Below are 17,566 nucleotides of genomic sequence, written 5' to 3'. Positions count from 1 at the left end.
CTCACTTCATGGTCTCTTCCGCGCTTCAATCCCTTCCAAAGCGAGGACACGCCTCTCGCTCGGGATTGGTCGGGAGCAAAGAAAGACAGGCTCTAGCTCCGCCCACTAGACAGCATATTCGTATTAGCCTAACTCCCAGCAAGTTCGGTTGGAGTAATCTAACTTAAGAGTTGAGGAGTGGAGCCAGACTGAATGAATCGAGCGCAGAGAGGAAGAGTTGAACTAGGCTGGATCAATCCAAAGCAGAGTGATGGAGTTAAATTGGCTGCCTATAGAGTTCTTTAGGATGGGAGAAAAAAATAATTCTATAGGATGATTTATTTATTTATTTGAGTTGGGAAAAATGCTGTGCAAATTGAAATGGACTTTAAAGGTATACAAAGGAAGAAGCCCAAGTTGCTACCCTCAATTAATTAATTAATTAAGTTTGGAAACTAATTAATTTATTAATTATTATTTATTATTAACTATAATGTGTGTGTGTGTGTGTATATATATATATATATAAAATGTATTATAATAATAATAGTTATTATTAATGCAGTTTTAAAATCAAATAATAACATATTAATTAATGCAGTTTGGAAATTAATTAATGTATCTATTATTATTATTATTATTTCTTAATAATAAATAATAATTATTTATTTATTATTATTATTATTTATCTATAATGTATATAATATATATATAATCTATAATAATAATAATTGTTATTAATGCAGTTTTAAAATCATATAATAACATATTAATTAATGCAGTTTGGAAATTAATTAATTTATCAATTATTATTTATTATTAATAATAATAAATATTTATTATTATTATTATTATTATTATTATTTATCTATAATGTATATAATATATATAATATATATATAATCTATAATAATAATAAGTTATTAATGCTGGTTTAAAAAAATGTAATAACATATTAATTAATGCAGTTTGGAAATTAATTAATTAATTAAATTAATGCAGTTTGGAAAATAATTAATTTATCAATTATTTATTATTATTATTTATTAATAAAATAAATAATTATTATTTATTAATAAATTATTATTATCTATAATGTATATAATATATATATAATTAATAATAATAATAGTTATTATTAATGCAGTTTTAAAATCATATAATAATAATATAAAATAAAGTGCAGAAATAATAAAATATCTAAATTAGCAAAATAATAATATAAAATAAATAATAATAGTGTAGAAATAATAAAATAAATTAGCAAAATAAATATATAAGGTAAATATTAATAATAATAACATAAAATATAAAATACAGTGCAGAAATAACAAAAGAAATAAATTGGCAAAATAATAAGAAAATATAAAATATAGTGTAGAAATAATAAAATAAATTAGCAAAATAATAATATAAAATACATAAAATATAAAATACAGTGCAGAAATAATAAAATAACTAAATTAGCAAAATAATAATATAAGGTAAATAATAATAATAATAATAACATAAAATATAAAATACAGTGCAGAAATAACAAAATTAATAAATTAGCCAAATAGTAATATAAAATAAATAAGAATAACATAAAATATAAAATATAGTGTAGAAATAATACAATAAATTAGAAAAATAATAATATAAAATAAATAAGAATATAATATGAAAATAAGAGTGAAACACTATGTCAAAATAATAAAATAATAATATAAAATAAATAAGAATAAAATATGCAAATAGGAAACACTATGTAGAAATAATTAAATAAACATAATAATAAATAAGAATAAAATATGAAAATAAGGGTGAAACACCATGTCAAAATAATAAAATAATAATAATACTATAAAATAAATAAGAATAAAATACGAAAATAAGAAACACTATGTAGAAATAATTAAATAAGAATAATAATAAATAAGAATAAAATATGAAAATAAGAGTGAAACACCATGTTGAAATAATTAAATAATAATAATAATAATAATAATATAAAATAAATAAGAATAAAATATGAAAATAAGAGTGAAACACCATGTAGAAATAATTAAATAATATTAATAATATAAAATAAATAAGAATAAAATATGAAAATAAGAGTGAAACACTATGTTGAAATAATTAAATAAGAATAAGAATAATAATGAAATAAATAAGAATAAAATATGAAAATAAGAGTGAAACACCATGTAGAAATAATTAAATAATATTAATAATATAAAATAAATAAGAATAAAATATGAAAATAAGAGTGAAACACTATGTTGAAATAATTAAATAAGAATAAGAATAATAATGAAATAAATAAGAATAAAATATGAAAATAAGAGTGAAACACAATGTAGAAATAATTAAATAAGAATAAGAATAATAATGAAATATGAAAATAAGAGTGAGACCACATCAAAATAATTAAATAAGAATAAGAAAAAAATATGAAAATAAGAGTAAAACACCTTGTAGAAATAATTAAATAATAATAATAATATAAATAAGAATAAAATATGAAAATAAGAGTGACACGCCATGTCAAAATAATAAAATAATAATTATACTATAAAATAAATAAGAATAAAATATGAAAATAAGAGTGAAACACCATGTAGAAACAATTAAATAATAATAATAATAAAAAATAAATAAGAATGAAATATGAAAATAAGAGTGAAACACCATGTAGAAATAGAATAATAATATAAAATAAATATGAATAAAATATGAAAATAAGAGTAAGACACCATGTAGAAATAATTTAATAATAATAATATAAAATAAATAATAATAAAATATGAAAAGAGTGAAACACAATGTTGAAATAATTAAACAATAATAATATTAATATAAAATAAATAAGAATGTAATAGGAAAATAAGAGTGAAACACATAAATGATTAAATAATAGTAATAGTAATAAATAAGAATAAAACACAATGTTGAAATAATTAAATAATAATATAAAATAAATAAGAATAAAATATGAAACTAAGTGAAACACAATGTTTAATAATAATAATAATAATAATAATAATCTAAAATAAATAAGAATAAAATATGAAACTAAGTGAAACACAATGTTTGATAATAATAATAATAATAATAATAATAATCTAAAATAAATAAGAATAAAATATGAAACCAAGTGAAACACAAGGTTGAAATAATTAAATAATAATAATATTAATATAAAATAAATAAGAATAAAATATGAAAATAAGAGTAAGACACCATGTAGACATAATTAAATAATAATATAAAATAAATAATAAAATATTGAAATAAGAATAAAATACGATGTAGAAATTAATTAATTATAAAAGAAATTAATAATGAACTCCTGCATCCATCCGAAGGCTTCCATTTGGGGAAGAGAAGGACAATTCAGCATTTCGAATATTTTCCAGCTCTCGGCATAAGTGCATTAATTCCTTTATTTGCAATTTAATCGAATACGAAATTCATCTCATCAGTCCGACTTTCAATATTTATTGCTACAGTTTGGCAGCGCAATCGTCAATACAACACAACAACTCCCCGAAAATACAACACAACAACAAAAAATTGTGGACAAGGAAAGGTTAACTCTACAGAACACACTGTCTCTGAACCAAAAAAAGAAAACAATTTATTTATATATATTTTTAAAAATTCCATAAAAACACCCTTTAAATCCCCTAAAAAACCAGTTTAACGAGAAACAAGGTGCGTCTACACTGCAGTTAACGCAGTTTGAAACCGCTTCAACTTCCACGGCTCAGTGAGTGTGATGGAATCCTGGGAGTTATAGTTTGCCTTATTTTTGCACCTAAGGCGGAAGACTTTGGGAAACGACAACTCCCAGGAGTCCATAGCAATGAGCCATAGCATTAAAAGTTAAAGCAGTTTCAAACTGCATTAATTCCGTAGTGTGGACGCACTAACTTTCATGGCTCAGTGTGTGTGACAGAGTCCTGGGAGTTATAGTTTGCATTATTTTTGCACCTAAGGCGGAAGACCTTGGGAAACGACAACTCCCAGGAGTCCATAGCAATGAGCCATAGCATTAGAAGTTAAAGCGATTTCAAACTGCATTAATTGCATAGTGTGGATGCACTCACAACCCCATTGGGCTTGACCTATTGTTGATTTTCACCCTGCTATGTACAGACTTATATTAAAGCAGGATACATCCAAACCCCCTTTTGCTAGGTAGGAAAACACAATCCGATCCCTCCCGACAGATGGCCATACAAACTCTGCTTAAAGGGCAAAATAAATAGATTCATAGAAAGGGTGGCCAATCCGAGAGACTAATACATCCCCTTTTCCATGGCTTCTCACTAAGGAAGGCCATGCAATTCAATCCCCTTTTGCTAGGCGGGAAGGCACAATCCGATCCCTCCCGACAGATGGCCATACAGCCTCTGCTTAAAGGGCAAGATAAATAGAATCATCGAAAGGTGGCCGATCTGAGAGATGAATGCATCCTCCTTTCCATGGCGTCCATCCAAATCCCCTTTGGCTAGACAGGAAGGCACAATCCGATCCCTCCCGATAGATGGCCATCCAGCCTCCCATAAAGCAATTGGATCAAATTGGTTATTCATTTGATTGAATCCTAGAATGATAAGGAGTTGGAGGAGATACTGGAAGGGCCATCCATCCGAACCCCCTTTTGCTAGGCAGGAAGGCACATTTCGATCCCTCCCAACAGATGGCCACCCAGAGAAGGAGAGATTCCACTGCCAAACAGCACTGCTTGCAATGGAAAAGGTGGCTGGCTACATTCAACATTCCCAAATAATGATAATAATAATAATAACAATATGATGGACATGGAGTGAGTCCTGCTCCGCTGATTTCTCTCATTCGTGTTCTTCCAGTCATAAAGAGGTTTCAGAAGGAGCCAAAACAGAGAGGGGGGAAAGTCCTTCCTTTTGCATTTCTTCCTTGCAGTTTTCCTTGCTGGGATTGGAGCCAAAATGTGTCCTTTCCCCCCCTAATTTTTCCAGGTCCAGATATATAATTTTCGGCTTCCGTTTTGGATGTCAATGCTGTAGACACTTCATGGCATTCTTGGTTGAGGTCTCACCCGGGGAAAGAGCTGAAAAAGAGGGATAAAGAAGGCAAAGTGAGTTCATTCGTACAGACCGCTGTTGTGCGGCAGCAAATGCAAACATTTATCATCATCATCATGTTTATTTATTGCAAACTAAAGCTCCCAAGATTGCAAACTACAACTCCCAGGATTGCAAACTACAGCTCCCAGGACTGCAAATGACAACTCCCAGAATTGCAAACTACAACTTCCAGGATTGTAAAGTACAACTCCTAGGATTGCAAACTACAACTCCTAGGATTGCAAACGACAACTCCCAGGATTGCAAAGTACAACTCCTAAGATTGCAGAATACAACTCCAGAATTGCAAATGACAACTCTCAGAATTGCAAACTACAACTCCTAGGATTGCAAACGACAACTCCCAGAATTGCAAATGACAACTCTTAGGATTGCAAACTACAACTCCCAGGATTATAAATGACAACTCCCAGGATTGCAAACGACAACTCCCAGGATTGCAAACTACAACTCCTAGGATTGCAAACTACAACTCCCAGAATTGCAAAGTAAAACTCACAGGATTGCAAACTACAAGTCTTAGGATTGCAAACGACAGCTCCCAGAATTGCAAATGCCAACTCTCAGGTTTGCAAACTACAACTCCTAGGATTGCAAATGATAACTCCCAGGATTGCAAACGACAACTCCCAGGATTCAAAACTACAACTCCTAGGATTGCAAACTACAACTTCCAGGATTGCAATCTACAGCCCCTGGGACTGCAAATTACAACTCTTGGGATTGCAAACTACAACTTCCAGGATTGCAAACTACAGATCCCAGGACTGCAAATTAAAACTCCCAGGATTGCAAATGACAGCTCCCAGGATTGCTAACTCCAACTCCCAGGGTTGCAAACTACAACTCACGGGACTGCAAACTACAACTCCCAGGATTGCACACAACAACTCCCAGGATTGCACACAACAACTCCTAGAACTGCAAGCAACAACTCCTGGGATTAATCCAATGTATTTTAATGTATTTTAATCGAATGTTTTTTCTCTCGTATGATGCTGTTCTAATTGTGTTTGTATGCTGTCGGCATCGAATTGCTGCTGTTGTAAGCTATCCTGAGTCCTCCCTCGGGGATTGAGAAGGAAGGGGTGGAAATGCCAGAAATAAATAAATAAATAAATTGCAATTCCCAGGATTCCAAACTACAACTCCTAGGATTCTCTAGCATGGAGCCATGGTGGTTCAAGTGGTGCCAAACTGCATTCATTCCACAGTTTGCACTCTTTGGTGGAGAAGTCTCAAGGCCTTGCAAAACTACAACTCCCAGGATCCCATTGCATTGAGCCATAGTGTTGCCAAGCTGCATTAACTGGATAGTAGTGTCTTTCTTTGCTGCAGAGATGCAAGCAATATATCCATTTCAAAGCAAAAATGGCTTGTGAGTGGTTATTTAATATTGCTATATGGATCCTACAGTCTTACAATTGTATTGTTTATTAGGCTTGTGCATTGTGGCTGCCACACACTAGGTTTGTTGCACTATGTAATAACAATAACAGTAACAGCAATAATAACAATAACAAAACCAGTAATAATAACAACAACAATAATACTATGTAACATGGTTTTTGTTCCTGGGTTATGAATGTCATTTCCTAATTGGTTCTATCATAAAAACATAGGAACAGTTTATTAAAGTGCCAAAACTTTGTTCTGGTGGGAGGGACATCATCCTGATGATGACGAGTGTGGCGGGTGCTCACCCCGAAGTAGTTCTTGGGCACGTATCCCTCCTGCCCGTAGAGGGAAGCCCACCACCAGTCGGTCTCCTCGGCCCCGTCCCGCCGGAGGACGGTCACCGGCTCCCCCTCCCGGAAGGAGAGCTCGTCCTTGAACTCGGCGCTGTAGTCCCACAAGGCGTACACCGCCCCGTTGTTCATCAGCCCCATGCTCTGCTCCACGTCTGCAAGGCACAAGAAGGCACACGCTTAGCAACACGTCCCAACACGGAGAGAGAGGGAGCCACTGGCCTAGGGCACCTCCGGGGATTGTTGGCTTCCTGCCTGCCTGCCTGCCTTTTGGGATCTCTCTCTCTCTGTCTTCCTTCCTTCCTTCCTTCCTCACTCCTTCCCTTCTTTTTTCTTCTTTCCTGCCTCTTCCTGTCCTGCCGTCCTTCCTTCCTCTTTCCATCTTTCTTCCTCCCTTCCTTCCTCACTCCTTCCCTTCTTTTTCCCTCCCTCCCTCCCTCTCTCCCTCCCGCCCTCTCTTTCTGTCTTTCTCCCTCCCTTCCTTTTCCTTCCTTCCTTCCTTCCTTCCTTCCTTCCTTCCTTCCTTCCTCCCTCCCTTTCTCTTTCTTTCTCCCTCCCTCCCTTTCTTCCTTCCTCACTCCTTCCCTTCTTTTTCCTTCCTTCCTTCCTTCCTCCCTCCCTCCCTCCCTTTCTCTTTCTGTCTTTCTTTCTCCCTCCCTACTTCCCTTCCTTCCTCACTCCTTCCCTTCTTTTTTCCTCCCTTCCTCCCTCCCTCCCTTTCTCTTTCTGTCTTTCTCCCTCCCTTCCTCCCTCCCTTTCTCTTTCTGACTTTCTCCCTCCCTCCCTCCCTCCCTCCCTCCCTTCCTTCCTCACTCCTTCCCTTCTTTTTCCTACCTTCCTTCCTTCCTTGTCTTTCTTTCTCTTTTTGTCTTCTTTCCTTCCTCACTCCTTCCCTTCTTTCCTTTCTTTCTCGTTCTGTCCTTCCCTCCCTCCTTCCTTTCTCTTTCTGTTTATCGTCCTCCCTGCCTCACTGCTTCCCTCCCTCCCTCCTTTCCTTCTTCCCTTCCTAAATTCCTCTTTCCATCTTCCTTCCTTCCATCCTCACTCCTTCCCTCCTTTTTTTCTTTCTTCCTTCTTTCCTTCCTCTTCCTGTCCTCCCTGCCTTCCTTCCTTTCTCTTTCTGTCTTCCTTCCTTCCTCTTTCCATCTTTCTTCCTCCCTCCCTCCCTTCCTCACTCCTTCCCTTCTTTTTTTCTTCCGTCCTTCCTTCCTTCCTTCCTCTTGGGAGATTTGGAAGAAACCACAAGGGCCACCCAGTCCACCCATAAACCCCTGCCACGCAGGAACATAGCATCAAAGCATCTTCCTTTCTGTCTTCTCTCTCTCTCTTCCTTTCTTTCCTTCTTATCTCATCACTTTCTTTCGTTCTCTTTCTGTCTGTCTTTTCCTTCTTTTCTTTCTATCTTTCTTTTTTCTTTCCTTCCTTCCTTTTCTCACTCCTTTCCTTTCTCTCTCACTTCATTTCTTTCCTTACTTATCTTGTTACTTTCTCTTTCTGTCTTTTCCTTCTTTTCTTTCTTCCTTTCTCTCTTTCTTTCTTTCCTTTTCTCACCCCTTTCCTTTCTCTCTCTCTCTATCTCCCTTCCTTCCTTCCTTCCTTCTTTCCTTCCTTCTTTCCTTCCTTCCTTTCCTCCCTCCTTTCCTGCCTTTCTATCCTTCTTTCCTTCCTTTCCTCCCTCCTTTCCTTTCTCTCTCCCTTTCTCTCTTTCTTTCTTTCTTTCTTTCTTTCTTTCTTTCTTTCATAGTATCCAAGAGTTGAAAGAGACCACGAGGGCCATCCAGTCCAACATATCCCCTCCCACCCTCACCATGCAAGGACATGGATTCAACACATCTTTCTGTCTGTGCATCTGTCTTCCTTCCTTCCTTCCTTCCTTCCTTCCTTCCTTCCTTCCTTCCTTCCTTCCTCTCTTTCCCCTTCACTCACTCACCTGCCAGGTAGCTGAAGCACTCGCTGTATCCTTCGCGGTACGGGTCGCACTTCTCGATGGCCATGCTCCCATCACTGAAGGTAGTGGCAAAGATGGCTGCGCCGTGCTTGACCAGGGCGATGCAGATGGCCGTGTCATTGCAGGATGCCGCGCAATGCAAGGGGGTCCTAGGAAAGGGAAAGAGAGAAAGGTCAAGTCAAGGACCACGTCTTCTCCCAAGGGAGTTTGCCCATATTTTGAGGTGGACCATCTCCCTTGGATACAGCCTAAGGCCCCTTCCAACTTCTGGTCATCTAAGGTGTGTCTAATTTATGACTACCTTCAAGGTGTTTCCAACTCAGGGCACATTCAAGGTGTTTCCATTGCATGGCCACCTTCAAGGTATCTCCAACTTATCATCATCTCAGATATCTCAAACACAGGGCCACCTTCAAGATGTTTCCAATTTCTGGTCATCTAAGATGTATCTAATTTATGACCACCTTCAAGGTGTTTCCAACTTACGGCCACATTCATGGTGTTTCCATTGCATGGCCACCTTCAAGGTATCTCCAACTTATCGTCATCTCAGATATCTCAAACACAGGACCACCTTCGAGATGTTTCCAATTTCTGGTCATCTAAGATGTATCTAATTTATGACCACCTTAAAGGAGTTTCCAACTCAGTGCCACATTCATGGTGTTTCCATTGCATGTCCACCTTCAAAGTATCTCCAACTTATCGTCATCTCAGATATCTCAAACACAGGGCCACCTTCAAGATGTTTCCAATTTCTGGTCATCTAAGATGTATCTAATTTATGACCACCTTAAAGGAGTTTCCAACTCAGTGCCACATTCAAGGTGTTTCCATTGCATGTCCACCTTCAAGGTATCTCCAACTTATCGTCATCTAAGATATCTCAAACACAGGGCCACCTTCAAGATGTTTCCAATTTCTGGTCATCTAAGATGTATCTAATTTATGACCACCTTAAAGGAGTTTCCAACTCAGTGCCACATTCAAGGTGTTTCCATTGCATGTCCACCTTCACGGTATCTCCAACTTATCGTCATCTCAGATATCTCAAACACAGGGCCACCTTCAAGATGTTTCCAATTTCTGGTCATCTAAGATGTATCTAATTTATGACCACCTTCAAGGTGTTTCCAACTTAGGGCCACATTCAAGATGTTTCCATTGCATGGCCACCTTCAAGGTATCTCCAACTTATGGTCATCTAAGATATCTCAAACTCAGGGCCACCTTCAAGGTGCTTCCAACTTCTGGTCATCTAAGATGCATCTAATTTATGACCACCTTCAAGGTGTTTCCAACTTAGGACCGCATTCAAGAAGCTTCTAATCACAAAGTGTTTCCAATGCATGGCCACGTTCAAGGTATTGCCAAGTTATGGTCATCTAAAATATCTCAAGCTATTTCCAACTTATGTCCATTTAAATATCTCTAATTTATGGCCACCTTCAACAGGTTTCCAGGTTATGGTAATCTAAGGCCCCTTCTACACTGCCATGCAATCCAGATTATTAAAGCACACCATCTCTATAATTCTGCTTTGAACTGGATTAGATGAGTCTACACTGCCATATAGCCCAGTTTAAAACAAATAATCTAGGTTTTACATGGAAGTGTAGAAGGTATCTCAAACCAAGATATCTCAAGCTATTTCGAACTTATGGTTATCGAAGATATCTCTAATTTATGGCTGCCTTGTAGGTGTTTCTAACTACAAGGTGTATCCAAAGCATGGCCACCTTCAAGGTGTTTCCAACTAACTGTATTCTAAGGTATCTTATGGTATTTCCAACTAATGCTCATCTAAGATATCTCTAACGTATGGTCAGTTCCAAGGTGTTGCCAACTTATGGCAGCCTTCAAGATGTTTCTAATTACAAGGTGTTTCCAATGTATGCCTTCAAGGTATTTCCATTTTATGGTCATCTAGATATCTAAAGCTATTTCCAATTTATAGTCACCTAAGACAACTTTCCATGAAAAGTGAGTAAGGCCCCATCTAATTCAAATTATCTGCTATGAACTAGATTATGTGACAGTGTAGACTCATACGGTATAATCCAGTTCATATAATGTGGATTGTTGTTGTGGTTCAGTCTGAGCCTGAGCTTTCTGAACCTGAGTTTCCTCAGGACAAGGAGGATGATGGGTTACAGATTTCTGAACACGTTCCGGTCAGTGAGTCAAATGAAGCTTGTTGGCATGCCTTGCCAACAAGCATGAAGCTAGAGGTCAACGTAATGCTTTTATGTTGGGGAAACTTAATTATCTGGTCGAAGGGCATTCTCTGCCAGTCCAATGTTGCTTTTTACCCTGCTAACTTCTGTGGAATTACCTTAGCTTTTACGGAAAGCTTCTGGCTCTTTGGGACTTTGATTTTGATCCTAATTTTTGGAGACTTTGTCTTGCTGCCATGGACTTTTGCTTAATCAATGCTAAAGGACTATGCTTCATGTTATTTGCCTTTGGAACCTGGAAACTTTGCCTTTACATTTAAGACTCTGTATTGCTCATTGAACTTTACTTCTTTACTTCCCTGTTTTGATTTTGCTTTTTCTCAATAAACTACAAAGACTACAGCCTTGGTGTGTGGTGGTGTCTTGGGTGTTGTGGCTGAGCTATTTTCTGATGATGAGGATGATGGGATTCAGATTCCTGCTGGGATTCAGCTTCCTGGCTCTTTGTCTGTGCCTCAAATCCCTGGGCCTGCTTCTGAGGCTCCCACAGACAGTGCAGTGTCAACACAGCCGTTCCCAGCAGAAAGGGATTTTAACGAAGGAGATAGAGAGCAGGTGCCTATCTACACTTTCGCTGATACCGAAAGTGTAGATAGTGACTTGACCCGGCAAGCTCGTCTTGATCTCCGGATCAGGCGAAGTTCTCATCTGGCCAGCAGACGAGAAGCCAGCTTGGTGAAAGGTCATCGCAATATTTTATGATGATGAGAGCCTAATGTTTTCATGTTAGAAAGGTATTTAGGCCTCTTGCAAACCCCGAGAAAGCGTCAGTTCAACGTAGCTTACTAGCCTGGAAGCTTCATGGAATAACCTTAGCCTGGAAAGCAGTACGCTTGGAATTTCTTGCATTGTGATTCATGAGGCAATTGTTTCATTGCTTGTACCTGGGACTCTGGTTTGAACTGTGCCAATAGGATTGTGTTTCCTGTTTTTACCTGAAGATCTTTGGAAATATATTCTGCTTTTAACCTTAATCTTTGGAACTTTGCAATGCTTATTCTTTATTTTGACTCAATAAACTATAAAACTACAGCTCTTGTGTGGTGGTGTTTGGAAGCAAGGTGAAGCTTACTCTGAGTTGCAACATTGGGCAAGGTGAATCTATCCTGAGTTGCGACAATTATCTGATTTGATAATCTGGATTATATGGCGGTGTAGATCCAGCCTAAGACACAAACACATGGCACATCTCTCAAGGTAATGGTTGTATTTGTATGCCGCACAACCCCCGTTTGAAGGCTGCGCTCTGGCCCTGAGATTCCTCCCCAATACCCTGAAGACTGAGGCTGAAGACTAAAGAAAGAAATCTGAGATCTGGCAACTCTACTGGTACTTGATTTCTATAACTCCCAACAAGGGAGACAGCTCACCATCCATGGCTATCCGGGGAGTTGACGTTGGCCCCGATGTTGATGAGGAAGTCCACAATGTTGTAGTTGGCACCGCAGATGGCATTATGCAGGGCGGTGATGCCCTCGTCGTTGGGCTGGCTTGGATCGTTCAGCTGAAGGAAGAAGGAGGAGGGGAGAAACAAGTCACGGTCTGTCACAGGCATGGGCAAACTGCGGCCCTCCAAGTGTTTTGGACTTTCAAAACAGGAACAGAAGGCAATTCAAATTTGGTGTTGCACCTCAGCTGGAGTTCACCTTGGTCAAGCACTCACCAGGAAGCCAAGTGTAGTAATAAGCCGTTTACTGTTAAAGCACACACAGTAAAAGAGTAAAAAAATCCAAATAAAGTAAAGCGAGAAAGAGTTCCAAAAGCCAGAGATAATCTCCAATGCAAAGGTTAAAGCATGAACGTTAATCCAAGGTGCATGGAACAAACGTGAACTTGAGTAGTCCAAGAAACAAAGAACAAAACATGAGCTTAAGTCCATGGTAAAATCCCCAAGACTGGTAGCAAAACTTGACTAGGAAATTTGGCTTGAAGCTAAGATAGGACCAGGAACAAGGCAGGAGCTTCTTGCTCTAGTTACTACGTTGCTTGATCTGAGACGTGAGAGCTATTCTTTCCCTAATTAATGACAGCAATGCATGAAGGCATTCCATTGGCCTTGAGAAGTTTCTCTCTCGGCCTCTGCCTCCTTTTCCCATGGCTCGGCTTTCACCTGGAATGCTTCCCCCGCAGGAGCAGCCTTGATTCTCTGTCCAAGCCCCCTTCCTCCCTTCTCTGCCTGTCAGCTTCTAAAACAGTTTCATTTTCACACAGAAAATCAACCAAATCCTTCTCCGTTCTCTCAACCGGGGAATCACCATCCTTTATTCTCTGTCCAACCTGTCCCTTCCTCTCTTCTCTGCCTGTCAGCTTCTAAAACAGTTTCGTTTTCACACAGAGAATCAACCAAATCATTCTCCATTCTCTCAACATGGGAATCGCCACCCTTGATTCTCTGTCTAACTCCCCCTTCCTCCCTTCTCTGCCTGTCAGCTTCTAAAACAGTTTTGTTTTCACACAGAGAATCAACCAAATCCTTCTCCGTTCTCCCAACTGGGAAATCGCCACCCTTGATTCTCTGTCCAACCCCCCTTCCTCCCTTCGCGGCCTGTCAGCTTCTAAAACAGTTTTGTTTTCACACAGAGAATCAAGCAAATCTTTCTCCGTTCTCCCAACCGGAGAATCACCACCCTTGATTTTCTGTCCAACCCCCCTTCCTCCCTTCGCTGCCTGTCAGCTTCTAAAACAGTTTTGTTTTCACACAGAGAATCAAGCAAATCTTTCTCCGTTCTCCCAACCGGAGAATCGCCACCCTTGATTTTCTGTCCAACCCCCCTTCCTCCCTTCGCTGCCTGTCAGCTTCTAAAACAGTTTTGTTTTCACACAGAGAATAACCAAATCCTTCTTTGTTCTCCCAACTGGGAAATCGCCACCCTTGATTCTCTGTCCAACCCCCCTTCCTCCCTTCTCTGCCCGTCAGCTTCTAAAACAGTTTCGTTTTCACAAGAGAATCAACCAAATACCCCTCCGTTCTCCCAACCGGGGAATCACCATCCTTGATTCTCTGTCCAACCCCCCCCTTTCTCCCTTCTCTGCCTGTCAGCTTCTAAAACAATTTCGTTTTTCACAGAGAATAATCCAAACCCCCCTCCGTTCTTCCAACTGGGGAATCACCATCCTGTTCCGACATCCCATCTGTCTGAGCACCTCCAGAAGAATCAGGCCCTGCACCCCCAAACCCATCATCATCATCATCATCATCATCATCATCATCATCATCATCATCATCATCATCCTCAGCTGGCTGAAGTACAACATTTGGTTACAGAGTGTAATAAAAGGAAAACAAAACAAAGAAAGAAGGGAGCTCACCTCCTTGACCGCCTCCTTGACCACGTCCAGCTCGCCGGTCAGAGCCGCGTCCAGAAGCAAAACCAAGGGGTTGAGACGGGCCTTCTTTAGCAGCCGTTTCCGCGGAGAGGAGATCTTGCGCAAGACGGAGCGCTTCTCCTGCAGACCCATGGGGCAAGAAAGAGGTTGTGATAGATAGCATGGCTTGATGTCTCAAAAAGAAAACTCTTATCTCCTTACTACTATTGCCATCCACAGTCAATCGGTGAGGGTAAAAAAGGAACACCACTCAGCAAGAGGGGAACTCCATACAACAAGCTGAAAGGGTCTTTGAGCGAAATTTGCAAATACTAAGTAAGGGGCTTTTGGGTGAAAGCTAACAAAATCAGCAAAAAAGAGACATACCCTTTCTCTGACTTAAAAAGAGCAATATGGAAGAAAGTGTTTTTTAAGAAACAAGATGTGACATTTAGAAGGTACTTCTTACACAGGATGCTTGCGGTTAACTTCAAATGTTGTTTTTGAAGCGCAGAGGCCACGTGTACAAGGAGGGTACTTTCCATCAAAAGGTCAGAATTATTATTCATAAAAGGTGTTTTCCCCATGCTTTTTTGTTTGTACTGAGCTATAAAGTTTGCAGATTTCAAGGAAAGAACACGGCAGTCACTTGAAGCGTAGCATCTGTGCATGCTATCGGCTGTCCGTCTTCTTCATGAAGAAACTAAAATAAAACCTTGTTTTTTTTTATCTTTCATTGGGACTGTCTCCTTCCTTCCGTACTCCCGTGACGTGGACCTAAAAAGACCCAATTTAGGGTCTCTAACAAAGCAATCATGTCCTAAACAGAGGATGGCTCCAGGCAACAACGGCCAGGCTACCTCTATGCAGATACTCTTATTCTATTGACTTTGCAGCTGCAAGGCTACTCCAACTCCCTATAGATAGAGATTCAGGCACGGGAAAAATTCTGCCCTCCAGGTGTTTTGGACTCCAACTCCCACAATTCCTAACAGCCTAACGGCTGTTAGGAATTGTGGGAGTTGGAGTCCAAAACACCTGGAGGGAGGGCCGAAGTTGGTCTGCGCCTGCTGTACGGGATGGCCACACACTTACCGGACTGGGCAGCGGTGTGAGAGCAACAGGACTCTCCGGTGGAGGAGGAGGAAGAGGAGACGGCGGAGTGATGGTCGGTGTGGCCGGAGCAGGAGATGACCCCAAAGCCGTGGTTGGTGTCGGCACCTTCTGTTCGGCGGCTTCACTGATGGGCGTGAGCTCGGCCTCTCCGGTCGGGATGCCCGTCTCCTCTTTGCGGGGCTGTTGCTGCTGGTGGTGGAAGAGGCGGCTGATGATCTGCTGGTATTGCTTCTTGTGCGTCGGCGGCAAAGCCGGACCGGGGCTCTGCTCCATGGAACCGCGGCGCTTGAGTGGCCGGGGCATCTCAGCCAGGACGCGGGCCACCTCCTCGAACTCGGGGACCTTCTGGGCCTCCGGTGGCAGGACCGGCTGTAGCCGCGTGGGGCTCAAGGGGCGGGCCAGGGACTCCATCTCAGACGCTTCGCCCCCTGGAAGGAGGAGGAGACCCTCCAATTCGGGGTCCGGCTCGGTCAAGGTGATGGGCACATTGCGGACAGGTTCGGCCACAGGGACGGCAGCCCTGGCTCCTGAGAATTATGAAAACACAACGTATCACAATAATATCTGTTCCTAGGTTATCAATATCATTTCCTAATAGGTTCTTTCCTAAATGTTGCACCTCAGCAGGAGTTTACCTTGCTCCAAATTCAGGTGCAAGCAAAGCCATGGGAAGGAGAGGCCGAAGCAGAAATCTCAAGGTCAACGGAATGCTTTCATGTATTGCATCCTGGAGACCATAGTTTTGCAAGAACTTAAGCCTTCTGTATCAAACAATGCTGATGCACCAGCAAACTACACATCCTGGAGAATCATACCATCGTTTTGCAAGATCTTGAGCCTTCAGTACCAAACAATGCTGATGCACCAGCAAACTACACATCCTGGAGACTGTAGTTTTGCAAGATCTTGAGCCTTCCATGCCAAACAATGTTGATGCATCAATAAACGACACATCTTCGAGTCTGTAGTTTTGCAAGATTTCGAGCCTTCCCTGCCAAAGGTAATGATGCATAAGCAAACTACACATCCTGGAGACCATAGTTTTGCAACATCTTGAGCCTTCTGTACCATACAATGCAGATGCGCCAGCAAACTACATATCCTGGAGACCATAGTTTTGCAATATCTTGAGCCTTCTGTACCAAACAATGCTGATGCACCAGCAAACTATACATCCTAGAGAACATGGTTTTGCAAGATCTTAAGCCTTCTGTACCAAACAATGTTGATGCATCAATAAACTACACATCTTCGAGTCTGTAGTTTTGCAAGATTTTGAGCCTTCCCTGCCAAAGGTAATGATGCATAAGCAAACTACACATCCTGGAGACCATAGTTTTGCAAGATCTTAAGCCTTCTGTATCAAACAATGCTGATGCATCAGCAAACTACACATCCTGGAGACCGTCGTTTTGCAATATCTTGAGACTTCTGTACCAAACAATGCTGATGCACCAGCAAACTACATATCCTGAAGAACATCGTTTTGCAAGATCTTAAGTCTTCTGCACCAAACAATGCTGATGCACCAGCAAACTACACATCCTGGAGACCATAGTTTTGCAAGATCTTGAGCCTTCTGAATCAAACAATGCTGATGCGCCAGCAAACTACACATCCTGGAGACTATCGTTTTGCAAGATCTTGAGCCTTCTGTATCAAACAATGCTGATGCACCAGCAAACTACACATCCTGGAGACCATAGTTTTGCAAGATCTTAAGTCTTCTGCATCAAACAATGCTGATGCACCAGCAAACTACACATCCTGGAGACCATAGTTTTGCAAGATCTTGAGTCTCTTCTGCCTGAGGAGGCTGATGCACCAACAAACTACACATCCCGGAGACTGCAGTTTTGCAAGATCTTAAGCCTTCCCTGACAAACAATGCTGATGAACCAGCAAACTACACATCCTGGAGACCATAGTTTTGCAAGACCTTGAGCCTTCCATGCCAAACAACGTTGATGCATCAACAAACTACACATTTTGGGGTCTGTAGTTTTGCAAGATCTCGAGCCTTCCCTGCCAAAGGTATATGATGCATAAGCAAACTACACATTCTGGAGACCATAGTTTTCCAAGGTCTTGAGCCTTCCATGCCAAACAATGCTG

General features: G+C 39.9%; 2 protein-coding genes across 2 annotated transcripts in view; both read right to left on the bottom strand.

The window, feature by feature from the left end:
• Positions 1-68, bottom strand: part of LOC132780773 (general transcription and DNA repair factor IIH helicase subunit XPD) — a 49,341-nt gene extending 49,273 nt beyond the window's left edge. The window contains exon 1 of the mRNA XM_067461508.1: positions 6-68. Within this exon, the coding sequence (XP_067317609.1) occupies positions 6-10 (5 nt within the window). The 5' untranslated portion in view covers positions 11-68. The remainder of the gene's footprint in view (positions 1-5) is intronic.
• A 3,374-nt stretch (positions 69-3,442) lies between these two features.
• LOC132780781 (relA-associated inhibitor) overlaps positions 3,443-17,566 on the bottom strand; it is a 56,748-nt gene continuing 42,624 nt past the window's right edge. Inside the window, exons 8-13 of the mRNA XM_067462107.1 lie at positions 15,431-15,978; positions 14,339-14,476; positions 12,400-12,533; positions 8,775-8,941; positions 6,800-6,999; positions 3,443-5,059 (exon numbers count right to left, since the gene is read on the bottom strand). Of these exons, the coding sequence (XP_067318208.1) occupies positions 5,021-5,059; positions 6,800-6,999; positions 8,775-8,941; positions 12,400-12,533; positions 14,339-14,476; positions 15,431-15,978 (1,226 nt within the window). The 3' untranslated portion in view covers positions 3,443-5,020. The remainder of the gene's footprint in view (positions 5,060-6,799; positions 7,000-8,774; positions 8,942-12,399; positions 12,534-14,338; positions 14,477-15,430; positions 15,979-17,566) is intronic.

This window comes from Anolis sagrei, chromosome Y, assembly GCF_037176765.1.
Source record: "Anolis sagrei isolate rAnoSag1 chromosome Y, rAnoSag1.mat, whole genome shotgun sequence".
NCBI classification, from domain to species: Eukaryota; Metazoa; Chordata; class Lepidosauria; order Squamata; family Dactyloidae; genus Anolis; species Anolis sagrei.
The sequence above is the reverse complement of the archived record's forward strand: the minus strand, read 5'-3'. Positions and strand labels throughout refer to the sequence as shown.